This window comes from Pelodiscus sinensis, chromosome 14 (assembly GCF_052426305.1).
Source record: "Pelodiscus sinensis isolate ZL-2025 chromosome 14, ASM5242630v1, whole genome shotgun sequence".
In the NCBI taxonomy this organism is placed as follows: domain Eukaryota; kingdom Metazoa; phylum Chordata; order Testudines; family Trionychidae; genus Pelodiscus; species Pelodiscus sinensis.
Window position 1 is genome coordinate 29107570 of NC_143065.1, and position 27606 is coordinate 29135175.

General features: G+C 41.8%; 1 protein-coding gene across 6 annotated transcripts in view; it reads right to left on the reverse strand.

Annotated features, from left to right (window-relative positions):
- ARNT2 (aryl hydrocarbon receptor nuclear translocator 2) overlaps positions 1–27606 on the reverse strand; it is a 172804-nt gene that overhangs the window by 47476 nt on the left and 97722 nt on the right. For all 6 annotated transcript variants that reach the window (XM_075897104.2, XM_075897103.2, XM_075897106.2 and 3 more), the window contains 6 exons: positions 22435–22537; positions 18964–19029; positions 18437–18522; positions 6184–6260; positions 3892–4026; positions 2082–2156 (listed from right to left, as the gene is read on the reverse strand). In XM_075897104.2, coding sequence (XP_075753219.1) covers positions 2082–2156; positions 3892–4026; positions 6184–6260; positions 18437–18522; positions 18964–19029; positions 22435–22537 — 542 coding nt within the window. The remainder of the gene's footprint in view (positions 1–2081; positions 2157–3891; positions 4027–6183; positions 6261–18436; positions 18523–18963; positions 19030–22434; positions 22538–27606) is intronic.

Sequence of the window (27606 nt, forward strand, 5' to 3'; positions counted from 1 at the left end):
AGCAGGGTGACTGTCCCCAACCCTGTCACAGCACAAGGACTAGGCCTGTCTCAGAAACACCCCTTGGGCCTACTGCTCCATGCCAGGTGCACTAGCTGTGGGCAGGCAAGCTCAGCAAGGATTCCAGCGTGGAGGGGCTTAGTGTGAGGGGATTCAGGTGAGAGCACCGAGGGTTCTGTGTGTGGCAATTTGGGTGCAGATGGCTAAGGAGAGTCCTGTGCAGGGGTGGGGATGTGCAGGGGCTTGTGGAGTGGTTCTGTGTACAATGGTAATAGGAGTTTGTGGAGGAGGGTGTGAAAATGGCTGGATCCCAGACAAGGGGCATCTGTGAGGTAGGGGGCTCAGTGTGTGATCCAGATGCTGTGGAAGTGGGGCTCAGTGGGGTGGGGATGCAAGTGCAGCTAGCTAGGACTCTGCAATGAAGGAATCTGGGTGCAGGTAGCATCGGGGTAATCCAGGTGCAGAGGAGTGGGGGGCTTGTCAGGGGATGTGTTCTAGGTATGGGGGTTGAGGATTGGTGGAAGGGTCTGGATTTACAGGGGTTGGGCAGATGGGGGAACAGCTCTCTGTACACTGCCTCATTCGCCAACACCTGGAATGGAGGAATGGTTGCAGGAAGCATCGGGGGGGGAGGGAGGAGGAGGAAGGTTGCAGAGCTTCTTACAACTGGGATGGGAGTCTGACATGGTTCTGGATGCTGTACAGGGAACGAAGTAGTCCTGATCTCCCAAGCTCAGCTGGGACTAGCAGCTGAGCCCAGTGCAAAGTAAGAGCCATCAGCCACATTTTCTCCAGTTCCATTCCTTGACAGACAGGGATTTACCTCTCCTCTGGGCACCCAAAATACACTGTTGGGGAGGGTCACAGAACCTCTCTTGTGGCTTCCCTGGCTTATCTGTCTGAAAGTCACTTTTCTGCAGGGGAGCAAAGAAATCTGTGGGGGGATATAAATTCTGCACATACACAGTGATACAGAATTTCCCCATAAGTAAACTCACTAGATCAGAGCTAGCTCAGATATATCTGCAAATGCTGCAATCACACTCTTAGTTGCAACATGTAGACATAACCTTCGATATGCATATCCGCCATCTATAAAATGGGAATAGTATTGTATGAATTATCTTCCTCACGTAGATTTTATGGGGTTTCATTAGTTTTCTGTCATGCTTTAAGTAATTAATCATCTATATAACTCCACTGCTACACTGAATCCAGACTGAGAATCATTTCCATATGTTATGTGCGCCTTTTGTATTTCATTTCTTTAATTTATACAAGGTCAAATTCATAGCTAGGTAAAACTGGGACGGCTCCACTGAAGTTTATGTAGCTGTGCTGATTTACATCAGCAAAGGATCTATTGCAGATGGGATTTTCAAAAGCACTCAGTGGTGGCATGTGTGTATTCCTACAGAAATCAATGGTAAAATTCCCACTGACATTCTTGGGAGCAGAAATAGACTAGTCCTGACTGGCTCAGGAATGGGAATGGAACTAGTTTCAGCTCAAAAAATCATTCTTGCTGAAGACAACCAACCCCTTGCAGTTCCTGTTAACTTCAGTGGGCTCTATGCAGGCATATCCAGAACCAGACTATGGCTCTAAATGTGCCCTGAATATTTCATTTACATTTTAGAAGTAAGAATGAAAACATGTAAAACAGGAAGTCCTGTAGCACCTTATAGACTAACAGATTTATTGGAGCATAAGCTTTCGTGGGCAAAGATCCACTTTGTCAGATGCATGCGAAGTGGGTCTTTGCCCACGAAAGCTTATGCTCCAATAAATCTGTTAGTCTATAAGGTGCCACAGGACTTTTCATTGTTTATGCAGATTCAGACTAACATGGCTAGTCCTCTAATACATGTAAAACAGAGTGATTTTTCTGAAAATGTAGCACTCTAAAGATGTGTATATAATCCAGTTTAAACTACTACTAGAATATGAGTTATAGAGATTAATATGAATTACCTCATGCAATGCACCCTCCTGCTGCTGGATATGAGAACTAGCCCTGGTATTGAGAAATGAATGCTAGATTTTATATAAAAGTGGGGGGAAAAATAGTAGAGTCATACCTGTTGAAAACTCTCTCTCAAATGGCTTTGATCTTCCGGATGGCAGAATTCTAAAATGTCTTTTCCCAGAAGATCCTAGTAAAGCACAATATAAAACTATAAAAATACAAACTTATGTGCTAATCCCACAAGGCTTTAATTAGGAGAGAAATCCTTGCTCGCATAGCTAGTCACATTACCTTCAACTGGACTAATCATCTGAATAAGGGTTTGCAGGACTGGTATCCTACACTGCATCTTCGCTTTTGCAAAGACATACATATTTTCTTGTAAAAACAGTTTTGAGTAAATTTTTAGTGCGGGTTGAAGGTGCCAGTTTATACCTCTAAGGACACCAAAATGAGGGATGTAATAATGTATCTAATTAAATGATTAACCGAGAAGCAGATGCTTATCAGTTAGCAACACCAGCTACACGCAAACACCCTCCTCCCAAAGTAAATTTTTAGCAGGCTGGCTGGCAGGCTGGCTCAGTCCTGGCTCATGCCTGGTCCCAGTAGCTACCCCCTGCAGCGGCTCTGCATTAAAAGTACCTAAGGAGCCAGTAGGGGTAGCTGCTGGAACCTGAAATGAGCTGGGACTGAGTCAGCCTGCCATGTCCTTAGGTATTTTCGGTGAAGAGCACTTATCGGGTAACTGCGTAACCGACAAAATATTTGTGAGCTATACAGTTACTGGATTACTTGCAATTTAACATCCCTTACTGAAACCCTTTATTAATCCAATATCATTCACTTTAATATATGGTTTTCTTTGAATAATTTACAATAAAACTCATTCAAATCAATATATAAGGGAAAGCAAAATGATTGTGCAAGGACAAAATGTCTTGCTGGTGAAGTACACTTGTTTAGATAGGGAAACTATATTTTCCTTTCAGATTAAAAGATAACAGGCTGTTATCTGTGAGAAAGTTATCCCATAAAGCACGTTTAGTATCCAATTATATTATCTTAATCTTCATTCAAAGGAGAAGACATGAGCCTCAAGAAAAATAAACTTCATAATGGAGGTCTGCTTGTTGTTGGTAGAGAAGTAAAATCTACAAATGTAAATCTCTCAAAGCAAGATCTATATTGCTTCAAGAGAAATGTTTTAATTTGGTAGAATTTGAAAGATGCCTGGGATTTGAACCAGCTCAGTGCTAAAAACCACTGAATCCAAAAAAGGATAAAATTATATCCCCTGTAATTAAGGGGAAAGCTCTTAATTCGAAGGATGTGAGCACAGTATGGCAAAATAAATGACCCTTAACATGAGACTTTGTGAGAAGGACAGTTGGTGATCAGCTGAACTGTTACATCTTTGGGCCAGTGGCAGGCAACCTGTGGTCTAAAGGCCACATATGACCCATCGGGGTTCTATGTGTAGCTTGCAATACATTTTGTTTACTGTTGCCCATGCACAAGGTTGCTAGATTCTGCTGGTTTCTGCCTGTGTCTTTTTTTTTTTTTGGTAACGGTATTACTGAAGTGACATGCACATAAAGTGAGGGCACATGAAGGGCACACAAGATTGACTGTAAAAGCCATGTGCTTCCTCTGCATCCAATCAAAGCACTGCTATGGTTCAATCAACCCACCTGACAAATTCTAAGTACACAGGCGCAGTCAGCAAAACTACCCTAACCTAGGAGACTGTCTTTGTTTACGACAGTCTTGCGGCACATTGAGATGAAGGAGGGCTCTCATGTGGCCCACTCCCTAACACAATTTGCCCATTGCTGTAGCTATGTTTTTATTTTCAAACACAGATAGAGAATGCCCTTAATGAGTGCTCACCAATCTTATTTTTAAAACTAGAAACTGACCTGCGGTTGGTAGCCAATCACAGAGATACATCTTGGATCAACAAATGTGATTATTCCATCAGAGTTGTGTCTAGACAAGAACTCGGTGGGAACAGACATTCCATTCATGTCCATGCACACAGGTGAGCTAGTTACCTGGGACAAACAAATCAGATAAACATAATTTTTTAAAAATGAACAGTCATCATAAATAGAGGCTGCTTTTTTTCATTTAAAACAACAAAACCTGTCAGTTTCTCCTCAACCCTTCAGAAGGGATTAGAAATAAAGCAAGTACATAAAATATGAAACTGAAATGGTTTCAGTCTAGTCCCCAGCACAAAACCATCACTCTGTTACATGGGCCATGGACAAATAATCATTTGAAACCAAGCCTATCAAAGGTACGCCACAAAGAAGGTTCTAACAGGTAACTCTAGTAAGTTCTGAAAGAACTGACACATTTCTGACCCACTGGGCTTTTAGGGCATCGCTACACTGCGAGAGGTGTGACTGTCACACAGGTATGTTTCCCCTGTGCTACAATCACAGCTTCGCTTGCAGCACAGACATAACGTTAAGGACATAATGCTAACACAGCAGATACCACGATCAAAAGAATAACAGAGATTCTAAGTACACTCTCATCAAGGTCCTTCAGAAAGAAGGCAGTATTTCCAGGTTCCCATTTGAGACCTATGCAGCCAGCCAAGTTAATCTACTTCTAGTGGGTTACAAGTGAGAACTCTGACTCTCTCATTCACCCTAAACAACCGGATCTCCGAAGAAAGCACAGACAATCTGAACAAAATCTCTTTCTGGTCTGCTCTGGAACACAATAGCATCAATGTGCTAGTTAACAGAGCTGGGAGGTGACTGGCTGTCACTTTCTGGTTTACTGTTTGGAATGCACAGTTTTAAAATGTATACACCTTGATTCCTTTGTGATGAAAGTAGTTGCACTGCTTGTCTGACCTTGCCTTCACTCACAGAGGGCCCGCTGGCTATGCTCTTATGGACCAGATGTTTTGATGCACCAGGTGTTATTAATGGGATTTCTGGGCAAGAGTCAATTCTGGCAGCTGTAACAATTGCAAACTCCGTAATTTCCTTCTGTCCACAATTTGGGATATTTTAATCTTTGGACATATGTGTGATTAAGTGAAAAATGTCATTCCAATGACATAAAAATACTGTACCACACAGGACACACTATCTGCAGCAGTGATAATATTTCCAGTACAATGCAGGCTGCCCATTTTAACTGATATTGGCTTGGCAGCTATACTCCAATAACACTGGCACGCTACCATTAAGAGGGAACTCTGCTATCCTAACAGATGGGCATGAGTGAAGGCCAACAAGAGACCATGCATTAGGATCAGCCATTTTTACTAATGGCATGATTCCCAGACAGGAACATAAAAATGACTTGCTTACTGTGACTGAAAAGATTCATTACTGCTACTCCAGCTTCAGCTCAGAACTATTCATTAGGACACCATCAACAGGGGAGGAAGTACCCATAGAATACAGTACCCACATTATGCCTCGAATTTGGATATATTGCTCAAATGATGTAAAATCCTATTTACACATTTTTCTATGAACTTCTGTGTGTGAATCTGTCGTGTAATATTTCAGCAGTATGAAGTGCTTATGTGTGGAAGAATAAAATTATGTTTTGTAAAGCTCTTAAGTTCTAGGGCCTCTTGACTGCATTAACTTTATTGTTTTCAAATTAGCTTTTGCAACTACAGGCTGTCCTCACTGTAAGTCCAAGATACGTTCCAAAAAACCTTGGATTTATAGTGAAACAACTTCAAACAGGGATTGTTTTTCCCCACAGCTGACTTCTATTTGCACAAATTGGTTTTTTGTTTTCCTTTGTTTTTGCATGACTTAAGAGCGTGGAATAGGAGGACTTATAACACGTCACTTCCTACAAGCGACAATGACTTTAGTATGGAATGGATGTATACTGGGGCAACTTATAGTGGGGGCACCCTGTACAGTTTTTCCAGATAGTTAATTAGCCTTTTAAATCAGCCACTACACAAAATCTATTCACAATAGTTTCCATCCCCAGATGATTCCCTCTTGTCAAGTACCCAGGAAACTTCCACAAAGAATTATTTCTGCAGCCCATCCAACTACAGAATGAATCACTTGGCTGGGCGCAGTCACCACAGCCTTGCGCTTTTAGTACCATGACCCAGATGGTAATCTTCTGTCCAGAATCTTATATTAAAACTGTATTACAACACAGACTAAGGTTTTCAGCACTTGTATGTAATAAAAGAGCATCTTTACCTGCAGCCTCCCTATTGCCACAAGGCAATATTTACTACCTTGTCCCACATCTGCATCTTCTTCTGGTATAGTCATTCCTAAATCAACAACAACGAAACCATTGTTACTGATAGGAAAAGTGAACAAACAAAATCACTTGTTTATTTTTATAAATGTTTTCAATTTTACAACTAACCTAGTGTCTATCTCCTGGTTTCAGTTAGTATAAGAGAAACACATATATAAAATCTGCTGGCAATAATATTTTCATTAATATTACTGATTATCCTCGAGAAAGTCATCTGTAGCTTTTCAGAATATTACTGCAAGATTTAATTTATGCATTTTCTTTGGCATAGTATACACTACATTCCAACTTTAAAAGAAAGGTATAATCTGGATTACACATCAACTTAACCATTTAGACTGGTTACCAGCTTTTGTATTAAATGGATTTGTTTCCTTTAACAATGCATGCTGGATGTTTTATGGTATGTTGAAAGGAAATAGAAGACTGAAAAACATGGGTTTTCATTAGACTATTTGTTTTCTGGTTTTCAATGGGATTAACTGTGACTAATATGAATAATATAAAGCGTAAGTATAGGCTATTCTCCACTCAAATGTTACATAAAGGGAAATGCTGTTTACATGAATGTTCAGATATTATTCTGCTAAGCCTTTAGTAAGTAGGTTTCTCAATCTAAGCTTTGAGTTATCAACTTCCTGTGATACATTTAGGAAAAACTCTTCTGTTGGTAGCACTGTTGATTTATTTTAAGCTATTTACAAGCTCTTTTCCCCCAATGTTTCTTGGAATTAAGACACAACATGAATGACTCACTTAAAGAATTTTAATGCATTAATGAAGTTAACTGTAAAGTCAGCTACCGGTTATGAAGCAACAATCATATTCAGACATTATCCTCATGACATTTATACAAGTCAATCAAACTGCATGCAATCTTGAACTATATAGAGGAGAATGGGATATAGCTTTTTCTACATGATGCATGTGAAAAATGACTGACATAGGTAATTTCAGTGACAAGGTTTCGAAGATAAACTGTTCATACTTAAAATAACTGTTATTTAACCACAGAGTTCTGAACATTACACAATATTTTCCTCTTTCCCACAGTTATAAGATATAATAAAATACACATGAATATGAAAAATGATTATTTTGTGCAATATATTCAACTACTGTTGGCATTTTGTTCACAGCTTATAGTAAAGGTTACACTCTGAAGCCCAAATTCTGACACTCAGATAATTATAAATTAGCTCTGATTTCACCTGTACACTTCAAAAGGATTTTACAATGGAGAAAAAGATTTGTTGTCTTCCTTCTACAGGTGGTGAAAGTGAGGCCCAAGTGATTTGCCCAAAGTAACACAAGTTAAAGAGACAAGGTAGATAAGGTAATATTTTCATTGGATCAGCTTCTTTCGGTGAGAGCAGGAGAGCTCTGTGGTTTGAAACATTGTCTCTCTCCCCAACAGAATTTGGTCCAATAAAAGAAATGATCTCACCCACCTTGTGTCTCCAGCATCTTAGGACCGACATGGCTAAAACACTGCATATGAGAAGCTAAAAGCAGAGTTGGGAATAGATCCTATGTTTCCTATTCAATGCAGTGCCCTTCCTCTTAATCCATACACACATCCTAATTTGGCCCTTAAAGAGCTTCTTTACATTGAAAGGTCTTTGATGTTCCTATTTAAAAGCCATATACTTCCTTTGACCCATATTCAGGAGTTGTACGCACAGAGCAAAACAGTATACAAAATTAAAGGTACTTATTCAAAAGGAATCACACATTAAATACAGAGTTTTAAAAACACAGTGTGTTTTATTTGCCCATATTATTTTTCATGTTCATAAAAACCCAAAAACGGTTCTACTGGGTTGGACCAAAAGGTCCATCTAGTCCAGTCTCTTGTTTTCCAACAGTGGCCAATGACAGGTGCCTCAGAGGGAATGGAGGAAATGAATAGAACGGGTAATCGTCAAGCAATCCACTTTTTGTTGTTCATTCCCAGCTTCTGGCAAACGGATACAGAGGCAGCACAGGAGAGAGGGGGAAGCAAGCAGTTGAGTAGTTCATTACTTGACTAGTTGCTTACATCCCTAGTTACTAATCCTGCTATTTGAATTGCTTCAGAATTCTTGGGTGAACACACCTGGTCTTAGTGACTTCTTATTGTTTAGTTGATTTTACAGACTTGGAAAAGACAGTTCCTGGTAATTCGGGATCTGATTCTCATTTTCACTAAGTATACAGTACTTACTCATCTCTGGCAGGATAAAGAACTCTTACTGTGAACATAAATTACATTTATACCTATCTGAAGAGCCCTTTACATGCTCAGGCTTCAAAGGGTCTCAATATTAATAAGAATCAGGACTATAAAACACCTCAAGTAAAAAAGTAAGGCCTTTAGAAGAACAAATATGTCTGCAACCTAACACAAATATAATTACAATCTCAGTTCTATTATAACTACACATCTTATGCCGCTGAAAGAATATTTATCTCCACACATAATAATGAAAGACATATTAACAAACAAATGCACCAGGATAAAATAAGTAAAAATATGAAAACAGAGTTGACTGAAGCATGGTGTAGAACAGGGGTGGGTAATAAAAAACAGCAGCCCACAGGGTAAGCCACTGGTGGGCCGCTGAGTCTACCTGCGCCTCCACGGATATTGGAGGATTGCAGCTCTGGTTGACCGCAAATTGATATTTATGGCCAATAGAAGCGGCAGGAAGTGCCACTTCCTGAGGCATGCTTTGGCTGTGAAAGGTGATTCGCGGCCAGTGTGAGCAGTGATCCTCTGATACCTGCGGTGGTGCAGTTAAACATGGAGGCAGGGGCCCACTAGGGACTAACCCTGCGGACCAGATCTGATGCGCAAGCCAGAATTTGCCCACACCTGGTATAGGATTTTTGGTTTTGATTTCACTTCTGTGTTTGTGCACAGTGAAAGTCTCTCTCTCACATACTGCATTTAGTCATTCTCTGAAGTGTAAAGCAGCTACAAAACCATACAGAGACAAAGTCTGCCTACGAGTTATGAAACTAGAGGCAACCATATAATGAAAAGAAGGAACAAGCATATGTACTTAAAACTTTGCACACAGACAAATACAATTCTGAAGTTGGGCTATAGGTATAGGCTGAGTTCCAAAAACAAGAAAAATCCTTTGCATGTGAACACTATATTTCCTCACAGAGACAAAAAGTGGTTCACCTGGGGATTATGTGAAATCCGAGGGAATGTTAAATACAATCCATTACCTCTCTCTCATATAATGCTGTGCACAATAATCTGAAAATAGAATTGTATACAGGAAGAACAAATATAAAAGATGAGATGAACAATGACAAACAGAAATAGCAGAAGGGGCTTATACATTGGTCAAAACATTTATTATTAAAACCCCACCACTTATTTTGAGCTGTGCACATCCCTCCTCCAACTTTCTGAAAATGTAAGTACACAACATTCACATAACTTCTGCCTTGAGAAGTTCATGGGATTAATGTTCAGAGATGCTGAGGACCAGCTTTTTCCCCACTGACTTCATTGGAGCTTACGGGTGTTCAGCTCCTCCAACAACTTTTTGTTTTGACCTAAATATAGATTTAAGGTCTTAAATTAGGCAGTCAGACTGGATAATATTAGCTAAAGGCTCTCATTTTTATAAAGGTGTTTTCAATGTAAAAATAATATTTTAAAAGGTAATTTTCCTCAGTTTCAATGAGCTTTCTTATGGTTTCCTTAAGGACATAGCATACCAGGGGTAGGCAATAATTTTTGACCGGGGGCTACTTCAGAAATTTTTTGAAGTGGCCCCGAGCCACCCGGGAAGGTGCAGGACCTCAGGCAGAAGGGGCAGGGCCAGGACACTTTCATGCTTCCCCGCCCACGGACCCCGATTGGTCTGGGAGTGAGGGAATGAGCAAATTTCCCCTTCCCTCTCTCCTCTCCCACCCCCCGCACAGAGAACCACAAGCTGTTCTGAACAGCTGGCTGTTCCCTCTAGGTACTCATGCCCCTGGCGGAGGGAGGAGACTTTGCGTGCTCCCCACTGCTGCTCCCAGGTCAATCAGGGCCTGGGGAGGGGGAGCATGTGAAGTCTCTTGCTCCCTGCCTCTGCCCTGCAAGGGAGCACCACCAGCAGCTGGAGGTTGACTTGAAATGCTGAGCCCCTTTCAGGGTGGGAGGATACTTCATGCATTCTTCCCGCCCCCAAGCCCTGATTGGCCTAGGGGCAGGGGGAACACTCGAAGTCTCTTCCCACCCTGCCCCCATCATGCAAGGAGTGTGAGGTGCTTAGAAGTGCTGCACCCCTTCCAGGGCAGGAGGAGACTCTGCTTGCTTCTCTTCACCCCCACGCCCTGACTGGCTTGGAGGCAGGGGGAGCGACAGGGCCTCCATGGGCCGGATCAACTCGCTTGGCAGGCCGGATCTGGCCTGCGGAGGCCCTTCTGCAGTATACCATGAAATAAGACAAAAGCTATGTAAGCTGGATGACTTCCATTTTTCATAATATTTTTGTTATGTTCAATAACACTTTCCCCTTTTCGGAACGTAGTTCAGGTCCATGACTACCCAAATAAACTCAAAGCAACATAAACAATCTCCAAAATTAAATTTAGCTAAAAAATGTTATTTTTGATGGAGCTCAGTGTTGGCAAGAGGAGCTGCTGTTCTTAAATTCACTTTTGTGTTGTTGTTGAGGTGGATTACATTAAGCCTGTGCAACACACTAGAAAACGTATTAGCTGGGATATGCCCCAATACACACTATACATAAAAATCCCCCCAACTGTTTGGAGTTAATCAAGTCCATGACCCAGTGAATTGCTAACCCTACACAAAGCTTCTTGAGCAAAAAATATGCTAAAATGATTACCTGCTTACCTGCTTTCAGGTATTATTAGGTGGTATTATTCGTAGGATTCCATAGTTTATTTTTGTTCTAGATGGAAATTGTTTTCCCTACTCTCTTGCTGATAGTTATAAAGTTGCTATTTTACACTACTATGAATGTGCATAGGGGGAGCTGTACTTTACCTACTCTTATGAAATCTGAATACATTTAATATGGACTATATTATAGGGAAATAACATCTGTGCACTGGTCCCATCACTACTTCATCTATCTCTTAACACAAAGTGATTTGTTAGAATCTGCAGTTGTTCAAATATTAGTAATTCCAAAAGAGTTCCAAAAATTTGTACCCAGGAGAAAGGCTATGAAACTGGCCTATTAAAAACATCAACAAAATGAACACATTATTCACATTATTGCATGTGACCATTTTAGAACCTTATTTCTCACCATCAAAACATATGTTACTACTAACAAATGAACTACTAATAAACTAACGTAGCCACTACACTTGTCCCAGTTAACTCAACAACTTACAGAGCTAAACATGAAAATGAATCACAAATTGAACATTGTGCAAGCAGTGTATACTTAATACAGGCAGTCCTCGAGTTACGTGGATCCAACTTATGTCGGATCCGCAGTTACGAATGGGGTTTTTCTCGCCCCGGAGGACGGGAGCGGCGGGACGCCCAGATGCGCCGCAGTCCCGCCACCCGCGTCCTCCGGGGCGAGAAAAGCAGCACCGCGTCTCCCTGGTCTGCTGGGGGGGAAGCCCCCCCCCAGCAGACCAGGGAGACGCTGAGCAAAGCCGCGGAGCACGGGGGCAGCGGGACAGCCCAGACGCGCCGCGGCTGTCCCGCTGCCCGCGTGCTCCGTGGCTTTGCTCCCCGTCTCCCTGGTCTGCTGGTGACCAGCAGACCAGGGAGACAGGGAACAAAGCCATGGAGGACCCGGGCGGCGGGACCGCGGTGCGTCTCGGTCCGCTGCCCGCGTCTCCCTGGTCTGCTGCGGGGAGGGGGGGCGCGCAGCTAGTGAAAAGCAGACCAGGCTTTTCTCCGGACGCCTGTGGTAGAGCAGCTGGGGCGCTGCCGGTTGGTCCCGTAGCGCTGCTCTGGGCGCTACTGGACCAACCCGGCAGCACCCCAACTGCTCTGCCCCAGGCATCTCCAAGTCAGCCGGTGCTGAAACTGACCAGCGCTGACTACAGGAAGCCCGAGGCAGAGTTGCTCTGCCCCGGGCTTCCTGGAATCAGCCGCTGATCAGTTTCAGCAGCAGCTGACTTGGGGACGCCTGGGGTTCTTAAGTTGAATCTGTATGTAAGAACTGGCATCCAGATTCAGCCTGTTGATACTGATCAGCGGCTGATTCCAGGAAGCCCGGGGCAGAGCAACTCTGCCTCGGGCTTCCTGTAGTCAGCCGCTCGTCAGTTTCAGCAGCGGCTGAATCTGGACGCCAGTTCCGACTTACATACAGATTCAACTTAAGAACAAACCTACAGTCCCTATCTTGTACGTAACCCGGGGACTGCCTGTAGTATCACAGTGCACTAAGTTTCCCACATGACATGTGTATAAGTGGACATAATGAAGTGGCTTTTGAAAAAGTCTGAAAAGTTTTCAACTTGGTCCTAACCAAATGTCAGTATTTCCTGTCCTTCTGCAGTCCCACAGTCCCTGTACTCCATCTGTACATACAGGGTGCAGAATAATGACTTGTGTATTTGTGGTTTCACTATATTAAACTGAAAAATTGATATTTTATAATTGTTCATAACAGAGAAATTAAAATGCACACCATGTACCACTGCATGGCTACACATTATTTTATATCTCCACCAATTATCATTGCTTGTAGAGTAACATTAATGTGCATGGCATTTTAAAAGATCATACTGGCTCTTGAATAGGTTTATGCAGGAATCTAAGTCCCCCCAAATTCAAGAAGGACCTCCTCAAAAAAAGCTGGGGGTGGGGGAGGGAGTCAGAAATTGAGAAGAAAATAGTATTTGTGAAAAATTTCAAAGAAGGGAGAGTCATTTTTTTTATAGAGCACTAAAAATTACAAAGCTGTAAAGCAACTATTTTGTTTTGTATTATAAAAAGGAAGTTTTACACAAACTTCTAGATTCAGGCCAAAACTTTAAGATAACCTAACTACTTTGGCATTTTGTGGCTAAGTAGTTACTGTAAGTCTGACTTGGAAGACTAGAAATGAATCAATAATTGCAAGACAAAAAAAATTAAGGGATAGATGAAAAACAAACCCCAAAACATCACCCAAAAGAAATGAGGAATTCTGTATTTGAAACTTTATTTACTCGGATTTTCAATCTGAAGTGCCCCAGGGTTTCCATCTATTTGACCCTTAGGATAACTGACTTTCCTGCAGTTTCCCTTTGGAAACACATTGGTCCTGGATTTGATTTATTCTTTAAAAAATCAGTAACGTGCTGACATACTGTAGTTTCTCTCAACTAAATATTTTCCATCAACTTATGTGTGATGAATAAAACTATTAGGAAAACATCATGTGAACTGCATAAAACTCATTGCCTTCCAAGAACATGATGCTTTAATTTAAAAAAGGCAAATGCTTATTTTATTATTTAAAAATAAAAGATGGAAAAAAGTAGGACTAGTATATTTTGTACATTTGGTTATTAGTTACAACACTTTTCACGCAATCAGAAGCACAGGTTCTTATAGCCAATTGGCAGGAGATGAAACAAATGTAGGATCAACGTCTGGAATGGATATTGTACTCAGCTTCAAATAGTGAGTCTTTTCCCCTTATTGAAGATATTTTAGCACTATATTTCATTGTTTAATATACATTCATCACATACAATAAAATATAATTCCATGGAAAAGAGTCTGGATTTTCCAAAACCAACTTTTTCATTTATTTTTTGACAAATGAATAGCTTGGAGAAATTTATTCCTGTGCAGAGAGTCTGCACAATACCAATATCCCATCATTAACTCCTAAAACAGATCCACCTTTTCCATACAGTTACTTACCCACAAGTCAAAGACTGATGGACAGGTTCTGTACTTTGTGATCCCATCCAGTTTAGTGGCACTATGCTGCTGCATTGCCCATCAGGAGTCTTAGTTAGGACTCTCATTCCCCCCTACTCGCAGAGAACATACAGAGTTTGCAAGTTGCCATCTACCTTTGGGCTTTACAGCCTACTCCTCCTAAAACACCTGGCCAACTTCCCAAGGAAGTATGAAGAGGATATGATGCCATAGCTTTGTATTCCCTGGAAGTGCCCATATGCAAGGACTACAGAAGTCCTCAGCTCTTATGTGGGGAGAAGTGGTTACTTCCTGTTCTCTCCACATAGCCATGTAAGGGCCAGGGACAATCTGAGAGAACAGGTAAGTCTAACTGTTCTTTGAAAGTTAAATAAAAAAGATTTGAGGTCTGAGACCATCCAGGCATAGAGGCAATATAGGGATTTTACGTTGGCAGTCGGTGGTTGGGGCTCAGTCCTTATTTAAAGCATCTCATTAACTTGAGTGTGAGTTTTTGCTTGAAAGAAGACTGAAGAACCAAGTCTTGCTGTTAGAATTTTCTTTATACTTTAGACAGCAGAGAATTTAGACACAAAAATTTGACTCTCTGGTCCATGCTCCACTCTATATTTGAATAGTTCAGCAGGGTGCAGTTGTACCGGTGGTGCAGGAGAACTCCTGTCATATTATTTTAGGTTCTGCTGAGTAATTAAATATTAGTTTCCCTTTGGAGGTCCACATCATCACTTATATTCTGAGGACCAAATTGTCTGCTGAAAATTAACAGAATTGAACCAGAAGAGGAATTTGGTCCTGTAGTTTTAATAGAGGGATCTACATCTAACCTACCACCCACTTCCCAACAAACATAGGCAAAGTTAGCACTAATTAGTAATATCAGGGACACTCTTGGGAGGACTGAAGGAGTCTGAAAGCCTAAATGAGCTGATCTTGCAGGCCAATGCTGAGGGATAGTAATAGGGCTGTGCCAGAGAAGCTTGTCCCGCTGTGCTCATGTTTTACCCATCACATGACTGAAGCGAGCAGTAATATGTTACCAATAGACTACGCAGGGATTTGTGAAAATAATAATAATAAGTAATACTAATAATAATAATAATCCCCTTCCTCTCATCCTGTAATAAACCCCAAGTCCTAGGAATGCAGATAAGAGCAGATGAAAAATGTTTCAATTATTTTCTCATTGAAACTAAAATGCTCTTTTATAAGCAGAACTCAGAAAGGAGACAATGCCAGCTGACAAAAATCTATATTAAGTATGTTTGCAAGAAATATTTGTGTTTTGTTCCAGGAAATTCTACTTAAATCGACAGTATAGCTGAGAGTCCAGCTTATGAAATCTGAAGGGGGAGGAAGAACCTTTGTTAAAACATCAAATATGGGAAAGTATATGAAGATCATCCTTTCCCCCAGAATATTTTAAAAACACTTACTGTTTGGTACAATCTTGCTTATGCTAAAGGCTTAAGAAAGCTTGCAACAGATAGATATTTGCTGTTCTCAAAACATTCTTTTAACATAGTTCCTTTACCCTGTAAAGAAATTAGCTAACAAATTCAATTTCATTGCATTGAAGTTACTAGATCATTTTGCAAATTATAAAATTTCTAATGGGAACAAGTCAATACAAACAATTATTGTACATTTCAATGACTACTCAAAACCTATCCAGAGGTCAAATTCTGCCTTCAGAAACACCCATGAAATTCCCACAGTCAAAAATTTGAATGATACCCTCCAGCACAAAAGAGTATGGCAGGACACAGACTAAACATGCAAAATTTACCATATGAGAATTGAAACCCTATTGTGCACAGCAGGTCCTGAAAAAGACAATACAGTGTATGCTGTTGTTCTGAGCAGTACATGTGGTTAAAAACCAAGACTGTAAGATCACATAAAAGGTTACTGAAATCCCTTTTTAAAATGGTAAAAGCCAATACATCTCCTGGATCACAGCACCTTGCAATCTCTTCACAGAGAGGTAACGAAATGTTTCATTGTTGTGAGATTATTTTAAACCATGTATTGTGTTTGACTGCACTTCACTCCATTAGAATCATAGAATATTTAAACTGGAAGGGACTGCAAGAAGTCATCAAGTCCCATTCCCTACCCTCATAGCAGGACCAAGCACCATCTATCATACCTGACAGATGCCTATCTAACCTGCTCTTAAATATTTCCAGTGATGGAGATTCCACAGCCTCCCTAGGCAATTTATTCCAGTGTTTAACCACCCTGACAGGAAGTTTTTCCTAATGTCCAACCTAAACCTCTTTCCTGCAGTTTAAGCCCATTGCTTCTTGTCCTTATCCATTGGCCTTGATTACATTCCAAGTTATCATGGTGTAGTTCATTTCAATGTGTGCTTTTTCTCCAGTGTAGGGGCTATAGTGTTGGGTTCCAATTAACCATCCAAGTAATCAATGTTTCCTATTTAGCATGACTAGATTTACTGCTCTGGGTATCTATTTTGTACATGACAATTTAATTCACTTGCATTTGAAAAGAATCAGGAGAAATACTCTAAAACTGATATTCTCTTAAAACAAAACAATAAAAAGACATTTTTTACAGGATTTAAGACTATTGTTTAGTGTGTCCAGGGATAAAAGTGACTGAAACATTTAGACAGTCATGCTACTCTAATTTACATTGTATCAGCTTTAGAAATCTTATTACTAGCAGTTGGGAATGCAAAGAGGGAGTTTCACACTTCTTTGTGATTCTAAAATTCGACATGTGGTCTGAATTATGCTGGCTGGAAGTCTGATGATATTCCAAAAGGATGCATCATTTTATTTTTTGCGCATCTCCCTCTCTCTGGGAGAATAGAGGATAAACATTATACAACCTTTGAAAAGATAACAGCACAGAATAGATAAGAAATATAAAGCTGGATGCTAATATTTGCTCAAACAAACCATGTGCTGATTTAGTGTAGTTGGATTTCTGGCACTTCTAATCCCTGGAATAACTTGAAGAATGTCTGTGGTATATTCGGCCTGTAACCACAAAAGGGCAAGATACCTCTTATTCTGATTCATCTCAGCAGAAGCTGATATATTAAAAAGAACCTCTTCAACTCCTGCAAATGCTCAGGCCAGCCAAACTATCCCTTCATGATGTTGGACTGGTCTTCACTGAGTCTCCCTTTGTTTTTAGCTTCTTCCCATGTAATACTGAATTACAGTAGGTTTTTATTCTATTGCTGTTCAAAGCAGCATACACTCACATTCCAAACAAAATAACAAAATCAAGAAACACGGGTAGTAATTCTCCACTAGGTAAATTACCTTTAGGCGAATGCAGAATTACCTAACCTGAAACCAATATTTTTAAACATGGATGTCTAAAAAACAGGCACTTGCTCTGGCCAGTTTTTCAGAGGTGCTGAGTACCTGCTACTTTCCACAGGCTACAATGAGAGCTGCACAAAACCTCTGAAAAAGTAAGTCATTTTTATTTAGGCAGCTAAGTTTGAAAATCTTAACCTCAACTTTAGTAGTTGTATGGTACTCTCATTATGAGTGTGCAACTCTTATAGCTGACAGTTGATACTCTGCCATTGTACATCAGTAATGGTTTTATATGGAGAATCAGGACAGTATATTGAAAGACTGATAAGAATACTGATACACATTAAATCCCATTACACTAAATCAGCACATGGTTTGTTTGTTGCAGGTATCAGCATTAACAAAGGCACTGAGTGACTTTCTGATATTCAGGAAAATACTAGTGCTGCTTTCCAAACTGAAACATACATGGACTAACCAGCTACAATCAGTCTAATTGCATGTGACTGCTCTAGATTTTAAACTTGATTTAACTCAAACAATGTGATCAGTGTTTCCATGCTCCCCGGCAATGCTAACTTTAGAATATTATAATGAAACCTCATGCACCAGGGCATCACTTGCAGAACCACCAGAAGCAAATCCGGTCAGGTGCTTCATGGATTCTTTCCACCTTCCTCTGAAACATCAAGTGTAAGAACACAAAACACCTATGGACGGTTCGGGAGATCCAGTATGCCATAGTGAACAAGTGAATATAAGTTGCATAAGTGAGGTGAACACAGTGAACTACCTGGTCGAGATTATCAATTTAACAGCCCAACGCTAAGATTTTCAAATGAGCCCATGGGAGTTAGAGACATACATCCCACTGTACTTGGCCTCCTAACTCCTTTAGCCTCCTTCAAAAATCCTGCCACAGTATTTAACTAGGAAGTTGGTCAATAATTTCCATAGATCACTTTTAATTTGGCCTCGCACATGGTACTATGCATATTGCCTCAATGGAATTTTTACCTGCTGGGGGCCAGGCCTTGATATATCCAGTGCAGTGGACTACTGCATACTGTGCTTCTCCTTCTTTTACTGGGCCTAGGCCATTCCTATATAAGAAGAAAATATTAATAAATACATTTAACATCCTATAGAACTTTACACTAGTACTTTTTTTAAACACAAAATTTACCAACTCTACTAGCAATAATACATAGTACAACTCTTACATAATCTTTCAACATCTCAAGTGCTGCATAAGCCATCCTTAATAAACATTAAGTATCATTTTACAGATGAGGTTACTTAAGGTGGAGAGTGATATAGGTAAGGCCCTTAAGAAGTCAGTGACAGAGGCAGGATTAGAACTCAGTTGCAAATTCCCAGTCCTGAGCTCACTCCACTCTGATGTGATATCATGTTATTTGTGAGTGTGTCAGATTCTGATACATGAAGACTTGTTTAGGTAATCCTGGGAGATTTAGCTCTTGTGAAGTCACCAACTAAAAAAGTTTATTATGACATACTGTGGTTGCAACAAACAAACTTACCTGTATCTTTTTCGCATGGTAGTTATTCTGTTCAGAGGTAAATGATCCAAAGGGGCATTTCCACACCTAAAAATAAGAAAGCATTTGAAAGAAAATATAAATGCCAGGGGAGAAAAATCCAATTTGAATCCTTTTTAAAAGATACACATTGAAGTAATATTGTTTTTTTCTAGGACGCACAATCAAAAGCAAAGTATTTTCTAAGAGGTTGATACTACTATAAACCCCTATTGTATTTGTTTCTTTTACTTTTCAGTGCCCCAGCTATTTTCAAGACATAAATGATAAAAAAAACAAAAATAAGAAAACTATTGGCTCACAAAAGAAAATCCAACGGTTAATATGAGGCTAAACAAGAAAGACAAGAAGAAAACACAGCCCAAAGTAAAGAATTCCTGCATTGGTTTAAGAAGACCACAAATACTTTAAAAATCAAGTTTGAAAACTAGACAAATATACAATTTAGGACTTCAGATTTACTATCCAAAAATAATTCCAGCTTCCAGAGAATTTAGTAGAACAGAGAATTCACATACTATATACAATTACTTATGTATTAGATACTAGTGATTTGTATGCGCAACCATATATAACAATATTGCCCTACATGTGGTATCAACCCTTTCATTTAGGGATGGCTGGTAAGCATCTCCCTGTTAAGGGTGAGGGCTGCTCCAGCACTGCAGGGCCCCCCTGTGTGGAGCTGGGAGCTGGCAGCCCCACAAAGGATCAGAAACAGCCAGGAGGTTCAAGCCCTTGCTCCAAATCAAGCGAAGTGGGGTTTAGAACTTTGGTCTCCCAGAGGAATGCACTATCAATTGGGAAATCGGCTATTCTGGTCTGTGGCTTAATTACCCCCCGCCAACATTCCATCCTGGACTTTGAAGAACTTGACAGATGTTTTATTAAAACTAACACATTCTTACAACATTTTGACCAACTGGCATTTTCCAATGAAAACCATTTTCTGGAAAACCAATTGCTCAAAGACTGCACCACATGACCAGTAAACATGGGCCAGACGGAATAAGAAGTACACCCTAAATGATGACTAATAGACTGAATAGTTTTATTAAGTAAATATTTGTCCAAATTAATTAATTTGTTTATAGTTACAATTTAATAGGAGAAGAAAATGTTATTAGAGTTGCATGAAGGACATGTGTATGATGATGGTTCCATAATTTCAAAGCACAAAATGTAACTCCTATTTCTCAGTCCCAAACTCATGGAGCTAAACTGAAGTTTTGAGCATTGTGGAGCCCTGGGCGAAGAAGTATGGCAGTGCCTTAAAGGAAGCATGCAGGGGTTCTGGGATACTGAAAGGAAAAGTGGAACTTGCTCTTCCTCCTTGTTCAACTGCCTCCTGTGCTATCAACTCTGCTGCCATCCTGACATTTGCCCCGTGTTTGTTAGTGCTGCCATCACAACTAGGGATGTAAAAACTGCTTAAACTGTTTAACCAGTTAAACAATTTTAACAACCGGCTGTTGTGAGCAGAAACATGTTCCTGCTGGCTGGGCCCTCCAATTAACTGGTTACCCAGTATGCGAGTAAGGCTAATCCATATATTCCTAACCTCAGCTAGAGTCACTCTGCTATGCTTCTCAATATGAGTAACCAAACTGGAGCTGCTGCCTGTGTAGATCAGCAGGGGCGGCAGAGTGTCTTCATCACTCTACAAAACCCAGACAGAGACAGCCATAATATGATCTACAGTAAGTGACTGTTACATTTATACTGCTACTACAGCACTTCCAAAGCACCCTCAATTCAAGGACCTCAACGCGCTTGAAACACCTGAACTGATCCGATTTAATAATTGTATTTAATTAGGATGTGTGTCACTTTACATGTTCAAAACTTTATGCAAATTCAAATTCATTAAAGCGGGCTGGTCTTGGACTTGATTTTACATTCAAACCTTTTGGTTTGTTTGCGTTTTTGCATAATTTATTCTCAGCGTACAAAGTCACACCGATGGACTTTTCACCATGTTGCATTCACTGAAATGGTAATTGTGACATTACAATTACAGGGGCACCAGAGGCCACATTCACAATGAGCCTCTGTTGCACAGGTGGCTCATATTAATCACTTTCTTGTGTGTTATTTGAGAAACAAACATCAGAACAGTCACAGAAACTTACCAGAAGTTTGAAAAATTGTGAAATAATTCCCCTCCTATCTAACATTTACTCATGTATCTAGAATTAACTAATTGGCCACTGGTCAATTTTTACATTGCTGGCTAACTCAGTAACTAAATTCCTGCTTGTCTTCAACATATTTTTAGTATTATTGGTTTGGGAGAGAGGGGGAAGAACTCAAACAGCAAAGTTTCAAGTCCATGTCTCTGCCATTGAGTGGGAATGGGGGTGTAGGATCTGGGTGGGAAGTGGGGTGCAGGAGTGGGTGAGGGTGCAGAGTCTGGCCAGGAGAGAATGTGCAGGAGCAGGCTGGGGGTAGGGCACAATGGCCAGGGGGAGCACGGGGGAAGGTTGGCACGTGTAGTGGCCAGGGAAGGGGGGAACTAGTGAGTGTAGCAGCCTTTGTCGGAGGGGGATTTTGGCAATCGTAGCAGCCAGAGGCAGGGGGAGAGTTTGGCAGGTGTAGTGGCCATGGGGAGAGGAGGGGGGTTGGCAATTGTAGCGGCCGGGGGACGAGGGGGAAGAGCTTGGCTAGCATAGCAAGTGGGGAGGAGGCATGGCGAAAGTAGCAAGTGGGGGGTGTAGCCCCCTAGTCAAACTTTAAGAAACAAAGGCTTACATCAGTGATGGGCGACCTAGGCCAGTGAGTGGTCCACGTGAGTGGCACTCCATCTCAGTGGGCTGCTAGACTGTTCTAACCAAGATGGCCTCCCAAGATAGAGCAGTTTTGCTAACTGTGCTAACGTGCGTAGAATTCGTGGGGTGTGCTAACTGACCCAGAGCAGTGTTCTGATTGGATGCAGAGGGAGCACAAGGTTCTTACAGTCAATGCTGCCTGCAATCAGCACACACCTCACTTCATGTGTCCTCGCGTTAGGTGTGCGTCACTTTAGTAATACTGGTAGGAAAAAAAAAACTACGTGGAAGGAAACGAACAGAATCTGGCAACCTTGCTCATGGGCAAAGGTAAACAAAATGTCTCCTGGGCCTCACACACAACCCCAATGGTCTGCATGTGGCCTTGAGGCCACAGGTTGCCCACTACTCGCTTACATTCTAGTGGTTAAAACAATCTAAGGCTCTCTGGATCAGTGCACAATACAGCACACTAATACAGATTAGATTTGATAACTTTCTTGCTAATTACAGGGAAAGGCAAATTGCAGATTGACACTAGATATAAAACCAATCATACTGGAAATGGCTAATCAGAGCGTCAGTACTTCTCATATTTTTACACCATGTCAAACCTGATGAACGGGGATGATATTTTGAGGTGTGAAAAGGGAGAAGAGCATAGAAGGAACAGAGAACTGTGTACCTCATTCTGCAAATGAAGGAGCGTCTGGATCCCATGCACATTCTCATTGAGGACTGCTGACCTTCCTTCTTTACTGTCCCGGTTTTTAAGTCCAAAATTCGCCCTGGGGAAACCAAGGAGAGCAATTCATGATCTTGATTCTTGCCTGCTAAGAACTGACACAAATTAATTTGACATGGTCCTCCAAATGACCAATTAACAGGTAAAAAAATTCCGGACATTATTAACACAGCGTCAAAATAAGCAGTGATATGTATAAAAAATACTTCAAATAGCATTAAGACAGACCCTCTTCCCTCTAACTGTTTTTAGTGAGAACAGTATTGATTTGAAAAAATAGCCTTTATATTAATGTTTTCTTTTGGTATAGTGTGGCAGCAAACATTGTAAGCATAAAACAAGATGCAGCCTCTGTTGTAATTAAATGAATGGAAAACCTAGACTATATAATAGAATATAAAAAAGTCCTTATCCCCCTATCTGCACAATGACATTTGGAAATAAGTTGATTTCTACGAATTAAGCCCTGAAATTATTGTCAGCTTTTTAGATCTACAGATTATTTAACTCCCATAGGGAGCAAGAATTAACTGAAGACATGCACACCTGTGATTGGGAGTAAAATCTTCACAAAACGCTTTAAAATGGGATATTTTAAAAACAGAACTAAGGACCAGAGAGCATTCCCTTTTGACTCCCAAGGGACAGTAAAAGTTTTTGCTGCTGTAGGAATGTTATTCTTACCAACCAAGGCTGGATTGTGCCTTCACAGCCTTGAGCAAGGGATGGTACTTAAACTGCATAAGCCAAGATGTAGTCCTGGCAGGCCCTGTTATCTGAAGAGATCCCCTTAAGGCACAATTCCCTCCTAGCTCTTGTGGGAGTGCAGGATAACGGGGGTCATTTGATACAAGTCTGTGGTACCAGCTAGTTATGACACTATCTCCCCCAGTTCAGCTGTGCTGTCCAATGTGCTGTAGGGACTGCACCAAGGCTCCACAGTCCAGGTTGCTAGCAGAGGAATTTAAAGGGGGAGTCTCTCTCAATTTTCCATGCGTCCAGCATGGGCCTATTTTCCAAGCTACAGTCTAGGCACCCAAATAAATAACTAAAGTTTAGAGAAAAAAATCATTACAGAACAATCAAGTTGATTCACAGATAAAAAGTAAAAATACAAGAAGATGCAGATAATTAATTTTAGATACTCATAAACAACATGTGAACGTGAAAAAACTTGCCCATCCACTTGACCAGACAAATCAAGTTAAGCAATTTTAGGAATTTTTTGCCTTTATAGAAAAACACTTCCCTGTACGTGTAAAAGAAGGGGAAAAGTTGCTTTCAAGGTGTAGTGGTACAGCTACCCCACTCTGGCCAGAAGGGGTGAAAGCAGGATGAAGGGAGCCTGCACAGAACTCCAGCCAAACAGAAGTTTATAAGGAACCAATGAGAAGCAGCTTCATGGAGTGCCCTTTTATAAAGGGTGGCTCAGCAGAGCAAAGAGCAGTTGAGTCCTGACCAGTGAGGGTGCAGGACCAACTCCCAGTGAAGGAGAAGCACCTTCTATAGGACAGTGCTGGGCAAGCTCAGGGGAGCGAGAGAGGGAAGCTTCGTCTTGATACCTCCCAGACTGTGGCCTTGATACAAGGGCCAAGAAGGTGCAAGCAGTTATGGGAAAAGTGGCCCTGGAAGCAAGAGGCAGAAGAGGGGAGAGAAGGGGAGCAGGACAAGGATGCTGTCAGAGGGTCCCCCGGTCCAGACAGTGGGCAGGCCTGCGTCCCTCCCATTTCCCCCTTACACTACATCTAGCCACACTGAGGAGTGATCTTTATAGACTGTGACTTTCCCCTGAGGTAACAGGCTAGACTGGGGCTGCAGTTGGCTACGATGGCGGATGGCGAGACTAAAGACTGTTGACACCCCTGGAAGGGGGTGAGAGATCTGAGCGGTGGGCACTGCTAGAAGGCAGCATCCCAAAAAGGATGCTGTGGTCCTGGGAGCGGCACGGGGCCAGAGCTAGAGCATGGAGAGAATACACGTGACGATGGGCAAAACACTGACCAGAATGGGGTGCCCTGCTGAGGACTGAGCTAATTTCCAGAGTGACCATCAGCAGGAGCTGTGGTGATGAGCTGACCCCGTTAAACAAGGGATAAATAATTTTTTTAATTGAAACAGCCAATATCGATTCCTGCATTGATGCTATTAGCAAAAAATGAGGAATAAAAATGTATTTAATAAAGTCATAGAAATAGTTCTTCATTTCTCATCAAGGAGCATACTAAAATATATATAAGCACCCTCTGCAGAAGTGGTTCCCAACTGCTGGTGCATGGACCTGTGGTGGGCCATGGTACACTGCTAGGCCATGCCCATGCTGGCTGCTCCAGGGAGTTTGGCCTGTGACTACCAGAGCTGAAGCCAGCTCTTCATGGTGACTCTGGGGGCCAGGGTTAGGCTACATTTTTTGGCGGACTGGCAACATTTTATTTGCAATTCTGCATAATGTATCATGAATATGCAAATAAAACATTGCCAGTCCACCTAAAGTTTGTGAATGGGTTTGCTGGTCCATGGTATAAAAAAAAGTCAGGAACAACTGCTCTACAGTATTAGATGGTTACCAACTTTACAACTGCCCATGTGTGTTCCTTTGGCACTGAAAACTTTGATAAAGCATGCTACCCAATAATATTTAATGGGTAATATTTAATGGGTCAGACAGTGCCCTGACTTATACCCCATGTAATCTCAGCGACATGCCTGGGAAGTGAGTCAAAAAATTATTTTGAGCAACAGATATTATGACAAAGCTCTCAAGCAGCTTGTTTCAATTGTCACTCAAATGTTTTTTAACCTTTGCATAGTTGTAACAATGAACTGTACCGGTTTTAGTGCGTGAGCACATAAAGTACGTGTTTAGGAATAAACTTATAACATTAAAGTAAAAGGGGCAGAGGCTAAAATTAATTAAACTGAGAGGGGATCAGGTTTTCAGCTGCTCTTCAACTAGTCTCCAAAATTGTGCTCATGAATAGTTCTTGCCCCAGATAGCCTTTGTCTCCTACAGGGTTGGAGCCTCTAGGTCAGGGTGGGAAATAATTTTTGATGGGGGGCCACTCCAAGAATTTTAAAAGTGGTCGAGGGCTGCACTCTTTCATTATATTAATGGAGGAGGTGTGCGGTCTGGGATGGTGGTTGGGTGCAGAAGGGAGCTTGAGATAAGGGAGGGAGTTTGGGTGAAGGAGGCAGTTGGGACCTGGGGAACTGGACTAGGGTGCAGGGGGTTGGATTGTGACCTAGGCAGGGAACTGGGGTATAGGAGAGGGTGCAGGGATTTGGGTTTTGAGATAGGGCAGGAGGGGACTATGATCTTGGGCAGGAGATTGGGGTGCCCGATCTGGGAGGGTACATGGGTACAGAAGGGGGCAGAAGATTTGGGTATGTGGAATAGGGGACAGGAGGGGGGGCAGGAGGGTTGGGGAAGGGAGGGACTGGGGTGCCAGAGGTAGGCTCTGCCAGGAGACTTACCAGTCAGCAACAGTTTCTGAATCAAATCTCCCTGCCTGCCCCGCCCTCACACACGCTGCAGCCATGTGCTCTGGAGCACCTTGTGCTTCATGGCTGCCTGTTATTGAAACAGGCAGCTCCCATTGGCAAGGCTCTGGCCAGAAACCAACCAATGGGATTGTGCTGGGGGTCACACCGCAAGGGGAGCCAGTCTAAAAAACAGTTCCCTAATCAGACCGACTACCTGCCGCCCTGCGCTGCCGCCTCTGTTGCAGAGGCAGCAGCATGGGGTGGCAGCAACTCCTGTCCGTTGTGGGGTCCAAGCTCCCCAAGGACAGGGGCTGCTCTGCAGGATGTAGAGCAGCCTTTGTCTGCAGGGTGCTGGGGCCCACTGCAGACAGAGGCTGCTTCGTGGCAGCTTCCTTTTTCCCCTTGCTTCTGCCTCTGATAGAGGCAGCAGCACGGGTGCATTGCGGAACCAGTGCTGGGGGAACCAGCTTTTAAGCTGGCCTCTTCCACCACTGGCTCCTGCTCCCTAACTTGCTGCCTCTGATACAGAGGCAGAAAGCAGGGGGGAAATGTGTGCAGGCAAGATGATTAACTGATAACCCTAGGCTTATTGGTTAATCATACAGTCAACTACATGTTGACATTGCTAATTAAGATACATGCTTCCTAGATTGTTTTCTCCTCCTCCTCCTCCTCCACCCTCCATCCCAGGCTCTTGATAACTATGCTTTGCCACACACACCATTTCCATCTCACCACTTCTTTTACAGTCTTAGATGTACATCAGTGGCATACAGCCTTTATCTTCATTCCTAATGAGGTCTGGGGAGCCACAAAATAATCAAGTCACACGGACCCGATTCTGTATCACAATGTCAGTCATGAATTTTATCAGTGACACGATGAAGGACTGACTTCATCAACAACATCACCAGGTCTTGATGCAACATCAGAGCCTCCTCCTTTCACCACTCCATTCTTGACTTCATGGATGGGAGTAGCCCAGATTGCGCCATTTAAAAACTGCATAGGGGTTAAGAAATAAGGGTCCTGGAAATGTTTGCAGTGGGAGGGGGGAGGCAGTTCCAGTTGCTTGGTATTCCCCATTTCATCTGGCACACACTTATCAGGCAGCTGAGCAGATCACCAGTCACTGTTGCACCATTTGCTCCACCTGGAAGCAAGGACCTAGCATAAATGTGAATCTCTTGTAGCATCACATGTAGACATCTGCTCATGGCTTTAGGATCAGTGATACAGGCAGACATCTGCTTTATCATCACTGGAACTATAGTTTGTTACAGCTGCTCACATGGTGGACCCTGGATTATGCCAAATTACAACCAAACACAGAGCAAATAATCACAGCTGCATGCCATAGGAGCAGTTAAATGCTATATTCTGATGATAATTCTGTCATAAGAACATAAAATATTCATCCCTCTGTATGCTTTCTGCATCTGTTATACTACCACCACGCATATTGATACATGCTCATTTAGAATCTCTCCATCACAAACACACGTGCAAAATACAATTGATTCTGATCCTGGCAACAATATTCTGATGAGAAAATGTTGTGGACTATTAATACAAATTACTTAATATAATACTGTGCACATTATGAGTATCTTCTTTTTTTTCTAGTATATA